Source organism: Furipterus horrens, unplaced genomic scaffold (assembly GCF_987537825.1).
Source record: "Furipterus horrens unplaced genomic scaffold, mFurHor1.1.pri manual_scaffold_16, whole genome shotgun sequence".
Classification (NCBI taxonomy): domain Eukaryota; kingdom Metazoa; phylum Chordata; class Mammalia; order Chiroptera; family Furipteridae; genus Furipterus; species Furipterus horrens.
The window spans coordinates 11,651,514-11,674,207 of record NW_028327186.1 but is presented as its reverse complement, the minus strand read 5'-3'; the positions used below and the strand labels follow the sequence as shown (position 1 = coordinate 11,674,207).

Below are 22,694 nucleotides of genomic sequence, written 5' to 3'. Positions count from 1 at the left end.
GAAGGGGTTCGCTGGGGAGCCTCAGCAAAGGGGGCGACGCCTTGGCCCCGCCAGGAAGTCGGCTCCCGGGGGCGCGCGCCGCGGGACCCGGAGGGCGCCCCGGGGAAGGCAGGGGGCAGCCTCGCCGCGCGAGACCCGAGCCAGCGAACTTCAGAGCGTCTGGCCTCGCGGGGAGGCAGACGCGGACACGTCTGGGGCTCCCGACAAGTGCCTTCAAGCCCGACGGGGCAGACACCTCCGCGCCGGCCGCCGGCGAGGTCTCCGCGCGGGCTCCGGGCGTCCGCGGGCGGCGGGCTCCCCGGGCGGGGGACGGGCGGCCGGCGGGGGGGGGGAGGGGCGGGGAGGGGACAGCGCGGGAGGAGGCCCCCACCCGGGCGCAGGGGGCGGGCGTGCGGGGAGCCGCCCACTTCGCCGCGTCGCCCCGACGGCCGGAGCTGGGACGCGGCGGCGCCCGCCGAGCCGGGGCGGACGCGGGCCGGGGACACGCGCGGGGCGCCGGGCTCCGCGGCGGCCGCAGGATGGCTGAGGTAAGCGGCGCGCTCCGCGCGCGGGGCGGCCCCGTCCGGACCGAGGCCACCACTTGCGCGGCGGCGCGGGCCGAGGAGCGGTCCCCGCGGGCCCCGGGGCAGCGGCGCGCGTCAGGCCGCCTCCCGCGCCGAGCGCCGCGGCTGCGACCGAGCGCGCCCGCCTCCCGTCCCGCCGCTTCCCCCGGGTCCTCTCAGCCCGCCGCCCGCGTCCGCAGCGGCCGCCTCTACCTGGGGTTGCTTTCGGTGGAGAGCGGAGCGCGCGGTGGCCGTTGGCCCCCGCGGGGACGGCGGGGAGCGCAGGGCGGCGGTGCCCGGGTCCCCGGCCGCGGGCGGGGGCGCATCTTTTGTGTGAAGCCGCGGCGCCGGGCGCCGGCGGGCGGCGCGGGGGCGTCCGCGGGGACGTAGCCCCGGACGGAGCGGGGCGCGTGGGGGGGGGGGGCGACCCGGAAACGCCGGGCGCGCGTCGCCTGCCGCCTCCCGACGGGACACCTGCAGTGACAGAGGGGCCGGGGCGGTGCCTGGAAGCGCGGGCCCCGCCAGCGCCGCGTCCCCGCGTCGGGTCCCTGAGGCCGGCGGGCCAGGCGCGCGGGCGGGGAGCGGGCTGGGGGGGCAGGGGGGGCGGGCAGCCGCGTGTCCCCGCGGCCCCCGGCTCTGCCCGGGAGGCTCGGGATTTGTCAGCCAGATGTGACACGATCGCGGAGAGGCGCGGGAAGGAGGGGATCTGATACTAATCAGCGCATAGCTCGGAGCCAAACTTTCCCAAACGCGGTGTAGGAACATGTTCTTCTCATTTAAGGCGCCTCTTTGTGGCGGTGCGGCCGCTGACGGTGCCGCGGAATGCCGGCGGGCAGCCTGCGTCGTCGGAGCGGAATTGGGGGGGCCCGGGGGGGGGGGGCGCTCAGTCCTGTCCCCGGGTTTTATGGCCGCGCTCCCCGCGCCCCCCGAAGACGGGGCATTCACACGGGCCAGACGCCGGGTCGCGGCCAGGCCTCTGCTGTTAGCACTTAAGGGGCCCGCGGGGCCCCCGCCGCTGCCCCGGGAATCGCTGTCAGAGGGTGTGAGTGTGTGTGAGCGTGTGAGCAGAACATGTGTTCCCGCGGCTCCGGGGCCACAGAGCACATCCAGCAGCAATTTTTTTTTTTTTAATTGATTTCTTCTCATCCAAGCGACAGAGGTTCTGGCTTGACCACCAGGGACTTGAAAAACAGCCTTGGGCTGGTCTTTCTATTTTAATTTTTCCTGCTGCCCTTTTGTTCCTCGGTTATTCATGGGGGTCTTTTCAGGAGGCTCGTGGACTCTCAGAGTTTGCAAGAACGTTGTCCCTGTTAAAATGTCGGTGCCGAGATAAACAAGCTGGCTTCTCAGTCCTCTGTCCCCGAATCTGTTGCTGTCTGTTAGGAAAACATCGTTAAAATCGGGGCTGTCAAAATAGAGTTTCTGTACGTCAGGGGAAAAAAAATGACCTCAGGCATTGTAAATTCTCCGGGCTTTGGTTTCTGCTTTAAAGAAGTGTGAGAGGTTGGCCCCCACGTTTGCTGTGGAGAGTTGTGATAAATAACTTGATCCTCTGGGGGATACCTAAAAGAGTAAGATATGAGTCCACATTTGATTTCTCCTCCAATAGCTTTGCCCGTTTTAATTTTACCAAAAAAAGAAAAATGACTATTTCGACTCATCTGTTGGTTGAAGGTGCTCCTGTTATAGTTAAATGCTGGAAAGAGGTGATGAAATCTTCACTTAGCCCGAGTGCTGTGCATACTCTGGGAACCCATAATGATGTTCAGACACCTGCGTCACTTCATTTGGAACATGACCTGTACCCGAAGCTTCTATAGAACAGAAAAGAATTTAGCAACATGCTCCTCCATCGGTCAGAAAGTGGTCAGTTTGACGGGCGTATTGGGCCTCTGATAGATATTAAGACGTAAAAAAAGGATCCGTTGGCTCTGGTTAGAATTCACATGAGGAATATCAACCAACATGGAGTCATTGCCATGGAATTGTAAGGTTTGCATAGAGGGTTAATTTTATTTTTTATTTTTATTTATTTTGCGCAGCAGTTAGGCCTGCAACGCAGGCCCAGGCCCACGTTCTGTACCTCACACTCTTCATTGTGGAAAGAAGGGCGATCCAACCTCGGGGGTGAGAAAAGCCCTACAGCTTCTGTGTGATAAACACTAACTCTCTCACGCACGCGCTTCTCATTGACGAGTGCTCAGGGATAAATATAAATGGGAGCGCCATTTAGAAGTTCAGTTTGTCAGGAAAATTCAGCCGCAGCGTAGGGGGTGAGGGGCCGAAGTGTCTTTTAGCTTTTGTGTATGGCTTTCCAAGCTATTTTGACAGTGGCCGTTAAAAGAGTTGCCCTGAAGGGTCCGCAAGGTAAATTACTTGCAGGAGGAGCATGTTTTACCCCAGGGCAAGTTTTCGCCTCTACAGATGTTACTGAGAGTGAGTTTCTTTCCTCAGAAACAGACCTGTTTCAAAAGAACTTGAAATCCCAGCTAAGGTGAAAATTTAATGCCCAGCCACTCATCTTTTGGGGACCTAAGATCAATATTTAGGGAGCCACTACATTTTTTAAATTACCTATTCCAAATATTCTACTAAGGATTTTTTAAATTTTATGTATTTAAATATTCTATTTTTCATGGTTTGTCTTAGAGATGTTAAAAATAACTGGGTTCTTCACAGAAGGGCATCTGGAAAGGTTTTCGTTTTTTTCCTCTTAAATCGGTCTCCACCTGAAAGCCTTATTTCCTCCTATCTTGTCATTCTTTGAAGCCCTTTTTCCTAATTCTGGAAATTCCAAGATTCCGGTGTGGCCCCGTTTGTCTGCTCACACATATGTCTGTTTTATCCACAAAGGGTGGGTCTGAGCGGCAGTCTGGTCTCGTGGTGAAGTATAAAAAGGGTGGGTCTCCGCGGAGAGAGGACCCGTTTCTCCAGGGCCCACTTTGGTGCCTTCTCAGACTTCACGGAGTTGGAAGCAAACCGGCTCGCGTTCTTCGCGTTCTCGCCGTCCACACATGGACTCATTATAAACCTGCCTAATGCATCACAGGAGGACTCTGCCTCGGGGGGATGATAATTTCCCTCCGCTAATGTGAGAGAAAGTGGAGATGGAGAAATAAAATGTTGCAAAGGCAGGGTCCGAGCAGCCTATGGTCAGGGAAATGGGTGTCTCAGGTCAACTCTACTTCAGGCCCCTTTTTCTGCCCATATAATTACGTTAGTTTGCCTCCTCTTACAGATGATTTCTGTGATCAGCCAATGCCTTCTAACAAACATCAAAGTTATTTTCCAGCTCTACACCAGCTTCTAGAAGCATTGGCTTTATTTCGTAGCCCTCTGATTGTTTCTTGCATTACTCAGTTTGAAGGTAACATTTTTATAGCCGCTAATGATTCGTGACACACCATGCTGAATTTTAAGACAGTGATCAGCATGGCAAAATTAACAGTCTGATTTTTCCTTTTTAAAAACTTTACTTTGAAAATCTAGGTTTCTTTTTTTTATGCTTTGTTTTTAAAATCTAGTCCTCATTAAATCCATAAAATAAACGTTTGCAAAATTTACTTAGAAATGTTTACAATTTCATTATTATTTTGCATCAGAAGCAGTAATGAAGTTACTATTTCACTACTTACTTAAAATTGTCCTAAAGTATAAGTGTCTTTTTTGTTTCTATTTTTGTTCCCCACAGCCCATACTGACTGTTGTGTTCAGAAATTCCCTACGTGTGCGCTAAAGGTCCTTCTGTTTTGTGGGGGGATTTTTTCTTTTTTTTTTTTTGGTATTAGATGTTTCTGAAGATCACCACTGAAGTCTCCCAAACTTAGGTTATAAAAGAAAACACTGTATTTGTGTCACTTATATTTCTCTCTAGTTTCGTTGTTGTGGTGAGTTTTTTAAAAAACAAATATTTGGTTTGGTTTCTAAGTTAATATTTGCATCTTTTTCTGCTTTTTCTATTTTTTGTTTGTAGAACTGATGCTTTTAAGAAAAAAGGCACAGCTGTTAAATTATTTTGGCACCCAGTTTATACTTTGATTTATAGAGATCAAAGAACAAGTATTTTCCCCATCACCTTCTTTGAACTAAGCAGCAAGAGAACACTTCAAGTGCGTCACGCACACTTCTCCTCACAGGTGGACTTGGCCCGACATCTGTCCCCTGGATTCCGCCTCCCAGCTGTCCTTACTCTGCCAGACCCTGCTCCATGCTTTCAGTGCTTGTGACTGGTCTCTTTTCTCATCCTCATACTTTCAGTGAGAAACCAAAACCTGTCAGATCGCCTTCCGGGTCCTTTTTATGTTGCAAACGCTGCCTACCTGGTTTCTGAGGCTTCCCGAGTCCCATCTTTCAGCCGCACTCATGGCCAACAGTGTCTCCCGTTATTCAGAACCCTGATGGCTTCAGGTACCCGGCAGAGAGACTCCCGGCTGCCCACCCGGACAGCCCACTCCCAGCCCCACCCTGTGCAGCCTGTCTAGGTTGGCTCTCGTTGCCTCTGACCAGTCTGGGCACTAGGGCCCAGCCTCTTGGGCTTGACACCCAGGCCCAGGGTGAGCCTCCTTTATGCCCAGGACGGGTGTTTCCCGCACACACCGATGAGCGCATGCCTGCTGCCTCCTGCAGGAAGCCTCCTCGGGCCTCTCTGCATAGCACCACGCTCTGCCTCCGTATTTGCTCTCTCACGCAAAAAAGAAAGTGGTGGGCACCTGGGAATTTTTATTTAACTTATTTTTTTCACTTTTCACTATAGAGAATTTCAAACAAAATTAGAATAGTTTAACGTAGCTTAGTGATGTGTGCCTGGGGATTGAAGAGGGATCAACTTTGGGCCCATCCCATTTCACCTATATCTGCTACCCGTTCATTCCCTGGCTGTTTCCAACACTGGCGTCCATTGGAGCAAATGCTGGACATCGTATAATTTCCTTCATCAATATTTTAGTAGTAGCTCTAGAAGCAAAGTCTTTTTAAAAAAGGCAAAGGCAATATACCATATAACACCTAAAAAAATTAACTCTTTAGTGACATTAAATTTCCTTCATTGTCTCGTAAACTGCATATCACCATTGGTTTGTTCAAGTCAAGATCCAAATAAGGTCCATATTCTGTCTCACCTAATGTATAGGTTCACACTTTCTCCCATGCAATTTACCTGTTGAAAAAGTTGGATTGTTTGTCCTGTAGAGTGCTCCCCAGTCTGCGTTTCCCTTCGCCGTGGTATCCTGTAAATATTCCCCTATCCCCTGCATTTCCTACAAGCGGGAGTTGACCAGGAGGCTTAATCTAATTCAGATTTGAACTTGTTTTGGCAAGAACACCCCATATGTAATTGTATATATCCTTCCATGCAGAGGCAAATGATCTGGTTGTCATCTTTTTAATTAGGAGATGAAGAATGCTTATATTCTAATTCTTCGTCTGAAATACTTATGTAAAGAGAAACTTGGTCTCCTCAGTGATTTGGCCGCCCTGATGTACAGTTTGAACAAAGAAAGAAGGCATACTTGGGCCTTTCCCTTTGTTTGCCAGTTTGGGGAATAATTAGTTGGTTCCCTAGCATCTCTAAAGACGGCCAGTGAGTTTTGCATTTGTTTTCAGTATCTTTTGAATTGCTAGGTTTTGCTGCAGTAAATGACTCGCACTGATGTCTGACGATCGGATTGTCTGTTCAGCTATTCCCAACCAATCAGGTTGTATGACTTTCCTTCCCCCTGGCTCCCTGGAGCAGGCGCTGGGAGTTCCTCCTCTTTGTAGCCCCGTGAGGCTCCTCCCGGTTACCAGGACCCAGTAGATGCCTTATAAACAAGCAACAACAACCCCAAAACCCAATGTGTTAAATAAATCGGTATCGTTTTGTTAAACCATTAGGGGAAGATAATGGCATGAGATGGACCCCGCAGCAGAGAAGCTGCCTCACGCAAAGGGACCTCATGGTGCTCTTCTCTCTTTGTTCCACTTGTCCTGAGACATCCGGCGAATGGTGACACTGTCTTCAGAGTCCTTGCACCTCTGTGGGTTTGCATTTGTAAGACAAACAGTAGAAGACTTAAAAATAAAACATGAGCCCTGGCTCGTGTGGCTCAATGGATTGAGCGCCGGCTTACTAATGAAAAGTTCACAGGTTCGATTCCCAGTCAGGACACATGCCTGGGATGCAGGCCAAGTCCCCAGTTAGGGGCGTGTGAGAGGCAACCACACATGGATGTTTCTCTCCCTCTCTTTTTTCCCTCCCTTCCGCTCTCTCTAAAAATAAATAAAATGTTTTTAAAAATAAAACATGAAAGAAGTTAGAGGAAAATGAAAGGAAGGAAGATGGGGAGTAAAAAAAAAAAAAGTTGGTTCTCATGAGAGATGCGGGAAGTACAAACTATGTGTAACAGGCAGACGGGCAGAACAGCCACAAGGAGGCGTTGGGTAGAGACCTCCTGCCCTTGAATGATATGGTTTCCTAAACCGGAGAGGCTCAGCGGGCATGGCAATTTCATTGTAGGTAAGGAGAAAGCAAGCCCTCTCCCCACAAGCTAAGGTGGCCCAGCTGCTTTGGAAGGTATCTTGCATTATGCATTGGCAGTTGTTTTTCCCCAGGACTCAAAACATATACTAACAGCAGTTGTCTATATTTAATATTTAAAAACAGAACTTGGAAGAACCTGAAGCATTTTTATTCTAAAGCTTGGTGACTTTTTTAAAAGTGATTTGTGATTTAGCAGACTGGTCTTTTGGTTTCAGGTTTGGGAACTATGACTCTTATCACCGAGAATCTGACACAGCCGTTGAATTGCACACTCGAGAGAGGACCACACACTTGACACCTGGCCTTAGTGACCTCTACTAGTTAGCCATTTTTCACATGGTTTTTATGTGGCCCTCTCCACAGTCAATAAGATCAGTGTGTGTTTTGGGAACTGGATTTGGCTACTAGGAAAGATGCTCCTAAATAAGACACCATCCTGTCTGCTCAGCAATCCTTAGGGTATGACTTCAAGGTTGCCTCATGGTTGCAAAATGGCCTCTGAGGTCCAGCCATCACATTCTTGTTCCAAGAAGGAGGAAGGGCAAACAAGTCCATCAGCCGAGCCATCTCCCATTTATAAGGAGCTTTCTGTCAAGTTCCACCTAACAACTTCTGCTTGTATACCACCGGCCAGTACTGAGTAACGTAGCCACGAAAGGAGATGTGGAAATTAAGATCCTTTTACCAAGGTGTAGAGTAGGCAGAAGGATATTGGATGGGCATCTATAATTAGTAAACATGGCCCATTCATTATTCTCTTAAATAATACCAGTGAAAGGCTTACAAAGTGTCAGGCCCAGGGTCAGCCGCTAGGTGTTGGTTCTGAGTTTCTTGTTTGTTGCCGCTTTCAGGAATGATTCACTGTGAAGCACCTTTTATGGAGGTTTTTATCCCAAGTGTTTCGGGTAGCTCTGTCTGTGCAGAGTCAGACCCCCCGAGCCCAGAGGAGCTAGAACCTACTTGCTGTAGGTCTGGCAGTAACAACAGTCGTACTGTGCTAATTGGTCTTTTCAACCCTCCATCTGTATTTTCTCATTAATGTGGCTAATAAGCCGCTGAGGTAGGCAAGAGCAGGTATCCAGCGCATTTTATAGTCAGAGGCTCCAAGTGAGGGAGCTAAAAGCTTAGCTTAACAGGCGTAGGTTTTACTACCTCCCCATGAAATAAGCGTGCTCGGTGTGCTGAAGGGGAAGGAGCTGAGGCTCCCCATCTCTGCATCCAGACGTGTCCTTTCAGTGGGGAAATCACAATAATTTTATACCTTTTCCAAGGCTCATTGTTAGACACAGAATGAAATCCATACTCCTTGGCCTGCCCGACAGCCCTATGCAGAGTGGTCCAGGGCACCTCTGTCACCTCCATTTCCTGCGGTTGGTGTACTGACCCCACTGCAGCTGCACTGACCCCTTTTCAGTGCCGTGAAAACTCCTGCCTCTTTGGTGCCTCAGGGCCTTTGCACTTGCTATACCCACATCCTAAAACACTCCCTCTGCCTCCAGTTCTTCACTGGCTGCTTGCCATCCTGTGGGACTCAGTTCAAATGTCACCTCCTCAAGAGCCTTTGATGGCGACCCTAAGGGGCACTTTCTCCCAACTCTCTTCCTCCACGCCACCCAGTAAAATCGCTGGCAGAGATTTCTGCTTAGTTCTTCCATAGCCCTTACCTTGTGTTATGAAAAGGTGTTGTTTGTTTACTTATTTATTTTCTCTCCTCCAGAATACAAGCTCCTGGAAGCCAGGGACCTCGTTGGTCTTGTTCAATCCTTTAACCCTCAGATTTTGGAATGTCTGGCTTATAAACTGCTCAGTAAATACTTGCTTTAGGGCTTAAAGAAACCTATAAATGGGAGTGTGGTTAGCACCAAACATTGATATTTCAAGAACTAATCTATCCCCAGTATCCAAATCTGAGACCACCCTGATAGACTGTAAGTTCCTCAGTTTCCTCATCTATAAAATGGGGAGAATAATACCTACTTCCTGGGTAGGTTTAAGAAATGGGATAACTTGTGGGCTCTGTTCATAGCAGCGTTGCACACATAATACACGCTCAGTGAAGCCCACCAACTGTATGACCGTGGGCACGTCACGGATCTTCCATACGGTTTCCTGAGAACAGTTCCCGCCTGACTGCGATGTAGTGGGGATGAAACACGTACGCCACCGTGTGGGAGGACAGACGCTGGAAGGACAGTGGGTCTCACTGTCGGACTCAGTACTGTCCTGTAGATGATAGAAACATAGTAGCCGCTGGCCACAGGTGGCTACTGAGCACTTGAAAGGTGGCTAGTGTGACCAAAGAACGGAGTTTTTACGTTTATTGGATTTTAATTCATTTTAATTTACATAGCCCCATGTGGCCACATGGCCACCGCGTCAGACAGGGCAGATGAAGGAACGTGAACCTGAGCGTGCCTGGCTGGTACGTAGCTTGATACTGTTCCTGAGCCAGATCACAAGCGACTCCCCTGGAGGGGTGAGTGCCATGAATCTTGAGACCTCGAAGGTCGTCTGTAATTTTTCTTCTCCCCCGCTTCCATCTAGTCCCCCAAGAATACCCTCCTGAATTTATCCATGATAGGAATATATTTGCATGTACTAGAGATGAAAACAGCTTTGAAGAAGACAGTTTTATTCTCAAGCTCAGTAGTTCACATCCCATGAAACCCTAACCCTGTCCAGCAGTGGGTGTCCGTGTGTCTGCCCCACTGTGTGTCGGGGCTGGCCACTGCTGGGAATTCAAGCCTGCACCTCCCCAAGCTGAAGGTAGCTCAGGGGTGCCCAGGAGAGGAAGTGGGACCCTCAAACCTACCTAAACACGAGGTCTTAACTTTTCATCCCAGGAGCGCAAATAACTGAATCACCCATCACGTACTAGGTGTGTCAGTAACGCCTGGATGAATGAATGAGCAAAGGGTAGTCACCAGAAGAGCAAACAAGAATTTTGAGTGTTGATCTGTAGCACATCGAAGTGACTAATAACAATTCAGAAATGGTGTGATTAAATTGAGTGCGCAAAAAGCAATAATCATGTCTTGATGAGTTTGGAATGTTGTCAGCATCTGCTTTATCTTTCTGAAGAAAGAATCATCTATCAGGAGTCCAAAGGGAAGGATGTAAGTTTTAAGAGTTTTCCATTTTGATTTACATGAGTACTTTTCATCCTGTAATTACAATTTCTTTTTGTTTGATTCCGTTTTAGAAGTTTTAATTTGTCTTTAGATAACGGTGCTATAATTTTACAACATTGTGGAATTTTGAGGGGGGTGAAGCAACTCAAGGGCCTTATATTAGAAGTTTTCTAAGACACCGTAATTAGCTTTCCTAGTTCATAAATAATTCCTCTGAGATTTAGTTCCGTAGATGGCTAATGAGCTTTATTAAGCCTTATTCAAATAGGTTCATATAGAACCACACGAATGTTTCTTATGAAGCAGCATTCAGACATTGGAATTGTAGCTAAAACTGCTTAAAATGCTGTCCCCAAAACTAGAAACTGCTGAAACTAAATAATCAGGTGGGGTCCGTGGGTCTCAGCTGGGGACAGCTTTGCCCCGCAGGGGCATTTGGCCATGTGTGGAGACGTTTTTGGTTTTCACCCCCGGGGGAGGGCGGTGTTACTGTGGCGTATGGTGCGGAGAAGCTGGAGAGGCTACTAGACACCCTATGATGCACAGGACAGACCCCCGCGGCCCCGCCACCACCACTGAGAACTCTCCGACTCAGAATGATTATAACGCTGAAGTTGAGAAACCGAGTCAGGTGTCAAAACATGCAGGAAAAAAATGAGTGGCAACCTTAGGCTGTGAAACGTGCTGGGAACTGTTCTTCCTGCGGTTTTGCTGTGCGGGACCTCAGACAGTCACCCAGCGTGTCCTGGGGCTTTGCGTGAACCCTCGGGGAGGAGCCCCTTGTTCTTAAGGAGTGAGTGGCATTTTCGGGGACATCATCCAAAATAAGAACTTTTCCCTCCTTTTAAAATTTTCTTTACAACAGTCCCGGAGCATAGGTAGGGCAGTATTTCAGAGGCTTCGCCCTGAGTGTGCGCTGGGAGCTATTGAAGGCAGGTGACCCGCGTTCAGAGCCGCAGGGAAGGCAGCGGAGCGGGACCACGCGGCAGGTGCTAACAGCGGCCTTTACGTGTGCGTTTGGACGATGGGCAATAAAAATGAAATTATTGCTCGTTTTGATCCTCTTAACGGCCAGTCAAGATAACTATGCCATTAGGTATATAGGGGTATAACTATGCACTCATGTATTTAACACATTAGTAAAATGTATATCTAAGTAAAAACTTTATAACCACAAGCTAAAAAAAAATTCTGGCCTTAGAGCAGTGTTTCTCCATCTTTTTTTCATTTCTCCCCTCACCCCCACATCTAAGGAGACTTGAGAAATTGTTTGCTAATTGGGCTTCCCCCAGTGAAATTTTATTATACTATACACTGTCTGTTTACGTATAGATGCCTGTGCCTTCTACATAAAAAGAGTAATATTTTCACCCGCAATAACAAATCGGCACCCCGTTGGGATGATATCACCCCCGATGGGAATGCAGGCATTATTAAGAGCAAGAGGGTGTTGTGACGATCTGGAGTTCCTTGTATCGTATGACTTTACAAAGAGTAAAACCTTTCCTCCCGCTGTTTCCTGTTTTTTGGTAATTAATAACACTGTTGCTATCTGCGTAATGAACAGCCCCTCCGTTCCTTCACCTGAAAATCCCTCGTCTGCTGGCTCCGGTCAAGCCCGTTGTAATCCAGAAAGAATTGTAGATGACCGTCAAACCATGTACATTTAAGCTGTATGTAAGCAAGCTCACTAATTTGCTTTTATGACTTTATCTTCTTTAGAACACTTCTAGATTTGCAGCACAGTTGAATGGACAGAGACTTCCTGTACGCCCCCTGCAGAGCCGCCCCCATTATCAGTGTCCCTCAACAGGGGGTGCAGTTGTTAGCGATGATAAGCCAACACTGACCCCTTAAACCACCCAGAGTCTCTTGTTTACCTCAGTGTCGGCTCTTGGTGTTGCACACGCTGCGGGTTTGGACAAATGAATAATGACGTGTATCCATCACTATAGTAGCACTGGGACTGTCTTCACTGCCATTAAGGTCATCTGCAGTCCGCCTGCTCCTGAAGTGGCGGCAAGGCTGTGGGGAGACTGGGACCTCATGTATCGCTGATGGGAATGCAGGACTGTGCGGCCCCTTCGGACTACAGTTTGGCAGTTTCTTAGAGAGTTAAACATGGAGTTACTATACGATCCCGCAATGCCACTCCTAAGAAAGTGCCCAAACCTGGCTGGTGTGGCTCAGTGGATTGAGCGTCGGCCTGCGAACCAAGTGTCGCTGGTTCGATCCCCAGTCAGGGCACATGACTAGGTTGCACGTCAGGTCCCCAGTTGGGAGCATGTGAGAGGCAACCACACAGTGATGTTTCTTTCCCTCTTTTTCCTTTCCCCTCTCTCTAAAAACAAACAAACAAATAAATACTGTTATTTTTAAAAAAATAAGTAAATGCCCAAAAGAAGTGAAGATGTGTCCACCAGAAACTTGTACCAGGGTTCCTTTGGGGGATGATGAAAATTACATTATGATGGTCGCACAACTCTGTGAATATACTAAAAATCATTCAGTTGTATACTTAAATGGGTGAATTATACCTCCATTTAAAACTGTTTTTAAAGATGAAAAAAAAAAGAATACCACTCACCCCTCATTACCACCCATTAGCAGGCCCTCCCCACTCCTCACAACCCGTGCGAACCACTGGTCTGCTTTCTGCCTCTATGGATCGACTCTTCTTGACATTTCATGTAAATGGAATCATATAACCTCTTGGCTTTTATACTCTCATTTTTTAAAAAGATTTTATTTATTTATTTTTAGAGAGAAGGGAAGGAAGGGAGAAAAATAGGGAGAGAAACATCTATGTGCGAGATACACTAATCGGTTGCCCCTCACACGCCCCCAGCCGGGGACTTGGCCTGAGACCCAGGCGTGTGCCCTGACTGGGAATCGAACCAGCGACCCTTTCTTCGCAGGCCATAATTCAATCCCCTGAGCCACACCAGCCAGGGCTCTCATTTTTTTGTGTACTTTTTTCTTTGGCTAAATGTTTTCAAGAGTCATCCATGTGGTCCTCAGGACTTCCTTCTTAGTGCCTAGTGGCATTCCATTGTAGGGATGGAGCACACTTTGTTCCTCCGTTTATTGACCGGAAGACATGGGGGTGGCTTCCATGTTGGGGAACAAGTTTGTGTGTAGACAGACATCTTCGGTTGTCTCGGGCACATACCAAGCGATGAGGAAAACAGCTGGATCGTTTGGTGGCTCTGCCACGCTGTTTCCCAAACTGCCCGCACCATTTACAATCCCCCCGGCAGCTGACCTGTCAGTGAAGACTCGTTCCAGACTCCTTCAAGTGAGTTTCCCGAGTCCCGGGCCAGAGCCTCCCCTTCCTGACCCCACACAAGGCCACACAGTCCCTTGATTGGCAGACGGAGGCTTAAACCCGTGCTGTGGGCCTTTCTCGTCCCCTGCCCCCAAGCGCACACGCTGCCTGCTGTCAAGGCTCCCTTGGACCGTAAGGATTCCACGAGCGGCTCTTCCTGGGAGCCTGCTGTCAGCTCCATAAGAGCTTCTGCTCTTTAATAATAGATTACGTTCCACAGGCCTCTATTCCCACTTGAGGAACTCGCCTTAAAAAATCTGTGAAGATTTGTTGCTGATACTAGACCTCTGTTGGCACGTACATCTCTATTTCTTTCTCTATTTTTTTATTTCAGTTTTATGTCTGCACGCTCCACACCCACACACCACACACAGCTCTTGGACATGCAGCTGGGCTCCCATGCAGGGCTTGTCCAGCCTGTGTCTGTCTCCCTCAGTCACACAGTCCCATGAGTAGAGTCGGGGGCCACCCTCAGTGTCCCCAGATCTAACGTGGTATTCAGCATCCACCACATCTCGATGGGTAGCAGATTCCGCGTGGGGATGACTCCGTTCTGGTCAGTTTTATTCCAATGTTCCAAGGTGGCCTCTGTCCCCACGTCACATTGCTGCTCTGGTCCATGCAGGGATCTGGTGAAAATGTGACTCTTCACCCTTCTTCAGAGCAACAAGCCAGATATTTCTCTCCAACCCATAATCTCATAAAAAGTTCTGATGTGTATAGCTAGTGCTCTGCGCAGAAGAACATCTGTGTTATGCGCTCTCCATCTCCGGGTCGTGGGCCGGCTGCTCTGCTTTCCGGGGTCCTGTCCGCACGTCTGGGCCCGGCATGGAGCTGGGCGCGCCTTGGATGGGGGTTCTGTCTTGTTGATGCGGTGTGTGCCCCACGCCCCGCTGACGGGCTAAGCATATCTGTGTTCTCTTTGGCAGGCTATTGGCTGTACTCTGAACTGCAGCTGCCCAAGTTTCAAACCAGGGAAAATAAACCACCGGCAATGTGAGCAGTGCAGACATGGATGGGTGGCCCACGGTAACTATTTCTCCCACTCTCTCGGCTGGTATCCCCTCTAAGTAATGTACAGTTATTCCAGAATGAATATAACATCTAGGAATGGCCGCTAACACTCGTGTGGTACTACAGCGTGCCAGGTAACAGGCTAGGAGCTTTATATGTGTTACTGCTGTGAATCTTAACAACTCCGTATGATAAGTATTTTGTTAACCCCGTTCTAAGGATGCAGATACGGTGCCTCGGTGCCATTATTTTGTGATTCTAGATTGTTCGGTGTGGTCAGATACAGTAGTCCTAGCCCAGACAAGATACAGAATGCTCAGTTAAATTTGGATTTCAGATTTCTATAGCCCACGTGTATCCCATTTATGTGTTGTGTATCTGAAGTTTATATTCAGATTTCACTGGGCATCCCGTATTTTTGTTTGCTAAACCTAACCCTATGCTAGCTTGGAATGTGACTTAGTATGAGTATAGAATTAAATTTCTAAGTTTCTTAAATGTTAATGAATTTAAATCTAAACTGAAGTAGCCGTATGTGGCTGATGTCTATTGCATCGGGCAACATAGATTTCAGTGATTTGTTTGCCAAGCCTGACAACTAGAGGTGCCAGACCAGGCTCAAACCCAGGCCCGCTGGACTCCCGAGTCCAGGGTCTTCACCTAGGGCTTCCTGAGTTTTCCATCCTCTTGATTAGGTACCTGCCACCTTGGTTTTTACCAAACCCCCCCCCCTTTTTTTGGTACTTCCTCTACTTGTGGCTCTTTTATGCCTCAGGGACGCCACAGGAAAGGGAGTCTCAGGCCCATCCACTTTCTAAGTTCCTGTGATAGCTATTAAGATAATTAATCATTTATATAGTTGTGCTTTCTCTGGCGGAACAGATCACTGAGAGTCCGTGCCAGCCTACTTCCTGTGCAGTGTTTCTCCTGAAAGTAGAATCCTTAAAAAAACGTTACTTCTTCCATTTGGTTTTTTCAGCCCTGAGTAAGCTGAGGATCCCCCCAATGTATCCAACGAGCCAGGTGGAGATTGTCCAGTCCAACGTGGTGTTTGACATCAGCAGCCTGATGCTCTACGGCACGCAGGCCATCCCCGTCCGCCTGAAAATCCTGCTGGACCGGCTCTTCAGTGTGCTGAAGCAAGATGAGGTCCTGCAGATCCTCCACGCCTTGGACTGGACGCTTCAGGATTACATCCGAGGATACGTGCTACAGGTACGGCCGCCGCGGCCCCCCTTCCCCGCAAATGTCTTCTCACGTCCCCGTCCGTGTAACTGACGGAACCCACTTGCCTCCCAGTGCGACAGCCATTGAGGCCACCCTTCCCTTTAATATCTTTTCTGACGGCTGAATATCTTTTCCTCACGTGCCGGGAGGAATTCAGTGCTTTCCTCAAGATCTCGTAAAAATCAGGATGTGGGAGCATCACCTAGTTCTCTGACTTGGGTTTCCTAAGCAACTCTGCCCCAGTCAACCGTGAGCCCCATCCTGGGGGCTGCCTCCATTTCTTTTATTACCTGCAAACTATACCTATTGACACAGACGCTCTCTGGATCAGAGGTTTACTGGGGTGTTGGGGGTGAGGAGGGGAGCTTATCTTGCAGAAACACGCAAACAATTGCAGCTTCGGTTCTCTATGGCCACCTGCTGCCCCTCCGCTGATTTTCCTTCCTAGAACCGGTCACCTGGTGATATTTTTGTGTCTCTGCTCCTGTTTTCCTCTCCCCCTCCAACTCTCTCGCAGCCTCCACACATTTTGTGCCTGTCTCTCCATGAAGGGGAGATGGGAGGTGCCTCTGTGTCTTGTCTGCCCTCTTCACTCTACAGAGTGGTTTTACCTCTCTTTCTGTCACAAGCGAGGCCATGAAGGTGTTTTCACAAGCAAAGAACTTATTTCCTGATACGAATGACATCGTTTCTTTGACATGGGAAACAGTGATAGCATTTTCTTTTCTTGCCACTACACTAGAAAATGTCAGCCAATTTAGGTAAAAATGTCAGTGAAATGGGGCATGAATGTACTCCCAGGACTAGCGTAAATGCCGGCTTTTCTCAGATAGGCCATATCACTGACAGGAACACTAATAATCACGTATTGACCTAGACCAATAAGTCATCTAATGAAGTAGGTTGATTATCTCCATTTTCCAGTTGAAACATCAGAGTGCTTCTAAATCTTGCTGAAATCACTCAACGCCTATGTGGCAGACCAAAACTTGAACCTGCGTCCCTCTGCGTCTAAAAGCCATGCTCTCCCTCTGGAAACAGGTTTGCTCACCTCGAGAGCAGGACCCCCAGCAGGCTTGAAATAACCTTTCATGTAGAGTAGCATTATGATCTTACATTATGACGTAGATCAATATTTAATGATCCTAATAATCTTGCTTTCTCGTGTTGGGATTAAAAATATGGAATCAATTACCTTGAACCTCTAGTGCATGAAAAATTTATGATGTTACATTCCTCCTCATCTTCAAAACTCTTACGTGCACTGTGAAAAATCTCAGTAGGCCATCAAATACATGTTCTGTGATAAAATATTTATTGTAGTTTTGGGAAAAGTTAGGCCTTGCTAGAGTTTGAAAGATCTCCAACACGCCAGCATAATTACAGCTCTGCTTTGTGAACACGGGCTGTAGATCAATACAGGTTCATTTGTTTTCTGATGGTAGTCACTCGGGCAGATTATTAAAATGCAGTGAATAAATACTCGAGCTATAGCAAGGTCTGATTGCTCCATCTAGAGTCTTTCGATAAAGAAGCGACTACTTTCAAAAGATACATATTTTAATTTTTGTCGGGAACATTATAATGCCTCCTGCCAGACAACCCGTTGGTTTGCAATAAGACAGAACATGATCACCAGATTTCCCTGAGGTGTGAGTAGCAGAATTTTACGCCTCTCTCGGACCACTGCTTACGTTCGTGTAGTCTGTTTTCCGCACAAAGCTTCTGGCCTTGGAGAGTGGCGTGCGTGGGGGCTGACCCGAACCAGCCCGTGCTCATCCAGAGGGGGTGTCATGTTCGAATCTGCACAGAGGTGCCCGGCGGTGCCAGTGGAGGCTGTGAACACAGGGCACTTTCTTAGAGAAGAGGGGAAAGAGCGGCAGATTAATGACACTTTGCAATCCCGGTTTGCCTTTAGGACGCGTCGGGAAAGGTGTTGGATCACTGGAGCATCATGACCAGCGAGGAGGAGGTGGCCACCCTGCAGCAGTTCCTGCGTTTTGGGGAGACCAAGTCCATAGTGGAGCTCATGGCCATTCAAGAGAAGGAGGAGCAGTCCGTGCTCATCCCGCCTCCCACAGCGAACGTGGATATCAGGGCTTTCATCGAGAGCTGCGGCCACAGGAGCGCCAGCCTCCCCGCTGCCGGGGACAAGGGCCACCCCAGCAGCGCGCACCCCTTTGAGGGCCTCATGAACAACATGACCTTCATGCTGCCTTTCCAGTTCTTCAACCCTCTGCCCCCCGCACTGCTGGGGTCGCTGCCTGAGCAGTATATGCTGGAGCAGGGTCAGGACCAGAGTGAGGACCCCAGACAGGAAATGCACGGATCCTTTCCCGACAGCGGCTTCCTCACTGCCAGCTCCGCACCGTTCCAGGTCGAGAAAGAGCCGTGTCTGAGCTGTCCCGATGCTGTTCCCAGCAAGGAGGGTAACGCCCACTTCAGCGACCCCGGCCCCTACGACATGGTCACCAAGCTGGAAAGGACGCAGCTGTCCCCCGAGGCCAAAGGGAAGCCCGAGAGGAGCAGCCTCGGCCCAAAGAAGGGCCGGGTGTTCTGCACGGCCTGCGAGAAGACCTTCTACGACAAGGGCACCCTCAAGATCCACTACAATGCCGTGCACCTGAAGATCAAGCACAAGTGCACCATCGAGGGGTGCAACATGGTGTTCAGCTCCCTGCGGAGCCGGAACCGCCACAGCGCCAACCCCAACCCCCGGCTGCACATGCCCATGAACAGAAACAACAGGGACAAGGACCTCCGGAGCAGCCTGGGCCTGGCCGCCGCCGAGACCTGCAAGCGTGCGGGGCTCCCGGGGACGGCTCCGGGCTGCAGGCCGCTCCCGGGCTGCCCCGGCCTGGGCGACGAGGCCGGGGGCCAGGCAGCCTTCGCGAGCGTCACGCAGAACGGCGTGCTCTTCCCCAACCTGAAGACGGTGCAGCCGGTCCTTCCTTTCTACCGCAGCCCGGCCACGCCGGCGGAGCTGGCCAACACGCCCGGGCTGCTGCCTTCTCTCCCGCTCCTGTCCTCCTCGATCTCGGAACAGCTGGTGTTCGGCGAACTGCCGTTTGACGCCCTTCCCAAGAAGAAGTCCCGGAAGTCCAGCATGCCCATCAAAATAGAGAAGGAGGCCGCGGAAACAGCCGACGAGGAGAGGCAGGCGCTCAGCTCGGATGAGGACGTGCCCCTGCAGGTGGTCAGCGAGGAGGAGCCGGAGGCCTGCAGTCCACATCCGGACAGGGCGCGGGAGGAGCAGCATGCCCCGTCGGGACGCTTAGGGAAACCCCTCCCCGAAGGGCAGAGGGCTTGCCACCTGCCGTCGGTGATCGAGCCCGGGGGAGCCATCCGCGGAACCCCTGAGCAGGCCGCCCACGACTCGGAGAGGGAGACGGAGCAGAGGCCGGAGCCGAGCATGGTGCCCAGGGAGGCAGAGGACGGGGACTGGGAGCTGCCCCTCCCCCCGGGGACGGAGCCCTGTGTCCCTTTCCCAGACTACGTCAGACTGCAGCAGCGCCTGCTGGCCGGGGGGCTCTTCGGCGCTCTGTCCACCCGAGGAGTGGCCTTTCCTTGTTTTGAAGATTCTAAAGCACTGGAGCACCCGGGTCAGCACGCGTTGGGGAGGCAGAAGGAAGAAGGTCGCCACCAGTGTGACATCTGTCAGAAGACCTTCAAGAACGCGTGCGGCGTGAAACTGCACCACAAGAACATGCACAGCAAGGAGACGCACGTGTGCACCGTGGAGGGCTGTGAAGCCACGTTCCCTTCCCGCCGGAGCAGGGACAGGTAAGGCACCAACTGGCTAGTGTTTGTCCTGAGGTGCTGGGTCTCAGTCACCGGGAGGGTCATTAAATGTGCTTCTGAGTCCTGCCCGCAGGGCTCCCGCTTCAGGAGGTCTGCCTGGGGCCTGAGACCGCGCACTGCTCAGTGCCCAGGGGACGCGACGTTCGTTGCTGGGCCGGGCGCGCAGGGTGAGAAACACGGTCCCATAGCTCCACCCTCCTGGCTTTTCAGGTCCGAAATCTAAACTCATCTGGCCGCAAGACGTGACCTGAAATGATGGGAAGCTGTTTGTTGTTTTTAAAATCACACTCTGTGTGGATTTTTTTGTGTGTATTCAGTGCAGAGATACTCATGGATTTATTATGGGGGCGGTAACGCGCTATTACAGTATACGCATCCCTGTGCTTTTTCTGAAGTCGGAGAAATCCTGAATTCAGACCCATCTGGCCCCAGGGGTGCGGCATAAGGAATTGTAAGCTAGTTCTCACGTTAGAGGAAGGAGGAATGTGCCTTGAAAATAATCACCGTAGCTCTCGGTGCTCATGGGATACTGCGGAGCCGCGCGTGGGGCCCGGACTTGGCTTAGGCGCTGCACGGACCTTTCTGAACAAGGTTCCAGTGAATGTGTTTGTCTGGCTTTTTTTTTAAATCACTTGTATGTACTGGAACCTGTATGTCGACCTCGTGTCTGGTTTTCTGCTGACACATTCCTGCCCCTTCAACCCAGAACGCTGACATAATCACAGGTCAGAGCTGTTGTTAAGAGCTGCTGCGAAGTGGGTGATCTGGGAGTGCGATTCTGATGACGCCCAGAAAAAAAGAAAGTGTGAGGGGAGAGAAGAGAGATGTTGAACAGGAAATGTGAAATAGGATTAAACTTTCTCCCCTCCTTGTATGCCCTTGGAGATCTAGAAGAGAAACTTCAGCCCTTATTTATTGAGGGGAGGGTGTTTGTCCCAGTTCGGCCCTGGCGTGCATGGCCTGCTCTTCGGAGACTTTTACCTGCCGCCTTGAAGACTGTAGCCCTGGCGAGCCCTGTGTTTGCTGGCCAGGTAGGCAGGGGATCTCTGAGCGAGGCCCGCACTGATGGACACATTGCTAGTCGAAGGCATGAGCCGTAATGGATACTCATTACCTGCCCTTGAGGGGTAATCACCGAGGGGAGGTGGGTGATGGTTGGGGTGCTCACAGCGCTGCATTCGCAAAATCCATTGGGTATCCAGGGAAACGCTGCAAGTAGGAACTGAGCTTAGTGTGCTTACACACACACACGCACACGCAGACACAGACGCACACACAGACACGTGTGCACGCACGCACACACACGCAGACACAGACACACGTGTGCGCACATGCACACACACACACACCCCCTACTGTTTCCAGCCAATCAGATTTTCATACCTGTAGAACTTCTGGGGCGATAGGCCTGCCAATGCTCTAGCCCCTGATGTGAGCCGCAGAGGAAAACTTTACTTTCCCAGTAGCCACATTAGAAAAAATAAAAAGAAACCAGCAAAGTACGTTTCAATCACATTATCTTTCTGTCTGTCCCGAACAGTATCATTTCAATATCTGGTGCCGCCGCGTGTCGAGCCCCCAGCAGCGACATGTGAGTGGCTGTCATATTAGACAGTGCAGCTCTAGAAGGTGATGTTTTCTGGTTTCATTGAAATAAAGTCCCCTGTTTAGTTCCTTATCATTGGTGACCAGTTAGTTCCTGGGACCCCCTGGTGCCAGTGTCCCGGCCAAAGTGGCCTGACTGATACCGTCCAGCTCTCCTCTTTAGATGAGGCCCGGGAAGTCACATGTCAGTCAGGCGGCGGACGTGGAAGAGAAGTACGTGTTCCCAGTGTCCAGACTGCGGGCTTTCCTGGGAAGCTCATTTCTGGCACGCGGGGACCAGCAGGGGGCCGTGGCCACAAAACCCGCACGGCACCCTGGGCCCCTTTCCGTCACTTCCCACATGCCGCGCGTTTTGTCTGGTGTCCGCCCAACCCTCTGCTAACCGTCTTTTCACTCTTGTAGACACAGTTCAAATCTAAACCTCCACCAAAAAGTATTGACCCAAGAAGCCGTGGAAAGCAGTGAAGACCACTTCCGGGCAGCTTACCTTCTCAAGGACGTGGCGAAGGACGCCTACCAGGACGTGGCTTTCACACAGCAAGCCTCCCAGACGTCCGTCATCTTCAAGGGCAACGGGCGGATGGGCGGCCTGGTTTACCCCATAACCCAAGTCCACGGCCGCAGCCTGGAGGGCTACAGCTCGGGGCCGCCGAGCGAGGGCACCATCCTGGATCTGAGCACTACCTCGAGCATGAAGTCGGAGAGCAGCAGCCACTCCTCCTGGGACTCAGACGGGGCCAGCGAGGAAGGCACCGTGCTCATGGAGGACAGTGACGGGACCTGCGACGGCCCGGGTCTTGTCCCCGGCGACGATGAGTACCCCATCTGTGTCCTGATGGACAAGGCCGACCGGAGCCTGGCCAGCTTGCCCTCTGGCTTGCCCATAACGTGTCACCTCTGCCAGAAGACGTACAGCAACAGAGGGACCTTCAGGGCGCACTACAAGACCGTGCACCTGCGCCAGCTGCACAAGTGCAAAGTTCCGGGCTGCAACACCATGTTCTCGTCTGTTCGCAGCCGCAACAGACACAGCCAGAACCCCAACCTGCACAAGAGCCTGGGGTCCTCTCCGAGTCACCTCCAGTAACAGGACTGCATAAGCGCTGGTCACGTTTCAGGAAGGAGGGAGTGCAGAGACACGTTTCTCACTAGTTTGACGCCGTTTGGGACAAGCTGAGCGAAAGGCGTCTGCGTTGACTTTCTCGCCTCCCACAGCAGGGTGGGCGAGAGACAGGCCTCCTGGGCCGCGGACAGTGCGGCGGCCTCTCCTGTTCTTTTCCCAAACCCAAGGGATTTTTCAGTGACGTGATGGAAACTTGCAGCAGCGTGGCCATCTTTCCCAGATTTGTCTACCCGTCCTCCGGGAAACGTCCAGGTCTGCTGATTGAAGGCAGGGGCCCCGGGCCTGGGGGCAGTGAGAGTGGGCTGCAGGATTAAGGGTCAGCTGCGTGTCCTGGGAGAGCAGGCTGTCACCACGGGTGGAGAGCCCGTCCCAAAGATCCCATTGTTTAGTTCCTGCTTTAATGACT

The 22,694-nt window shown here is 50.9% G+C and overlaps 1 protein-coding gene across 1 annotated transcript; it reads left to right on the top strand.

Moving 5' to 3' along the window:
- The first annotated feature begins 460 nt into the window (after positions 1–460).
- BNC1 (basonuclin zinc finger protein 1) lies at positions 461–22,409 on the top strand. Its single transcript, XM_090263754.1, has 5 exons — positions 461–527; positions 14,448–14,547; positions 15,512–15,747; positions 17,678–19,542; positions 21,568–22,409. Exons 1-5 carry the CDS (start codon positions 519–521, stop codon positions 22,250–22,252), a joined length of 2,895 nt encoding a protein of 964 aa, XP_090119880.1. The 5' UTR covers positions 461–518; the 3' UTR covers positions 22,253–22,409.
- Positions 22,410–22,694: the final 285 nt, after the last annotated feature.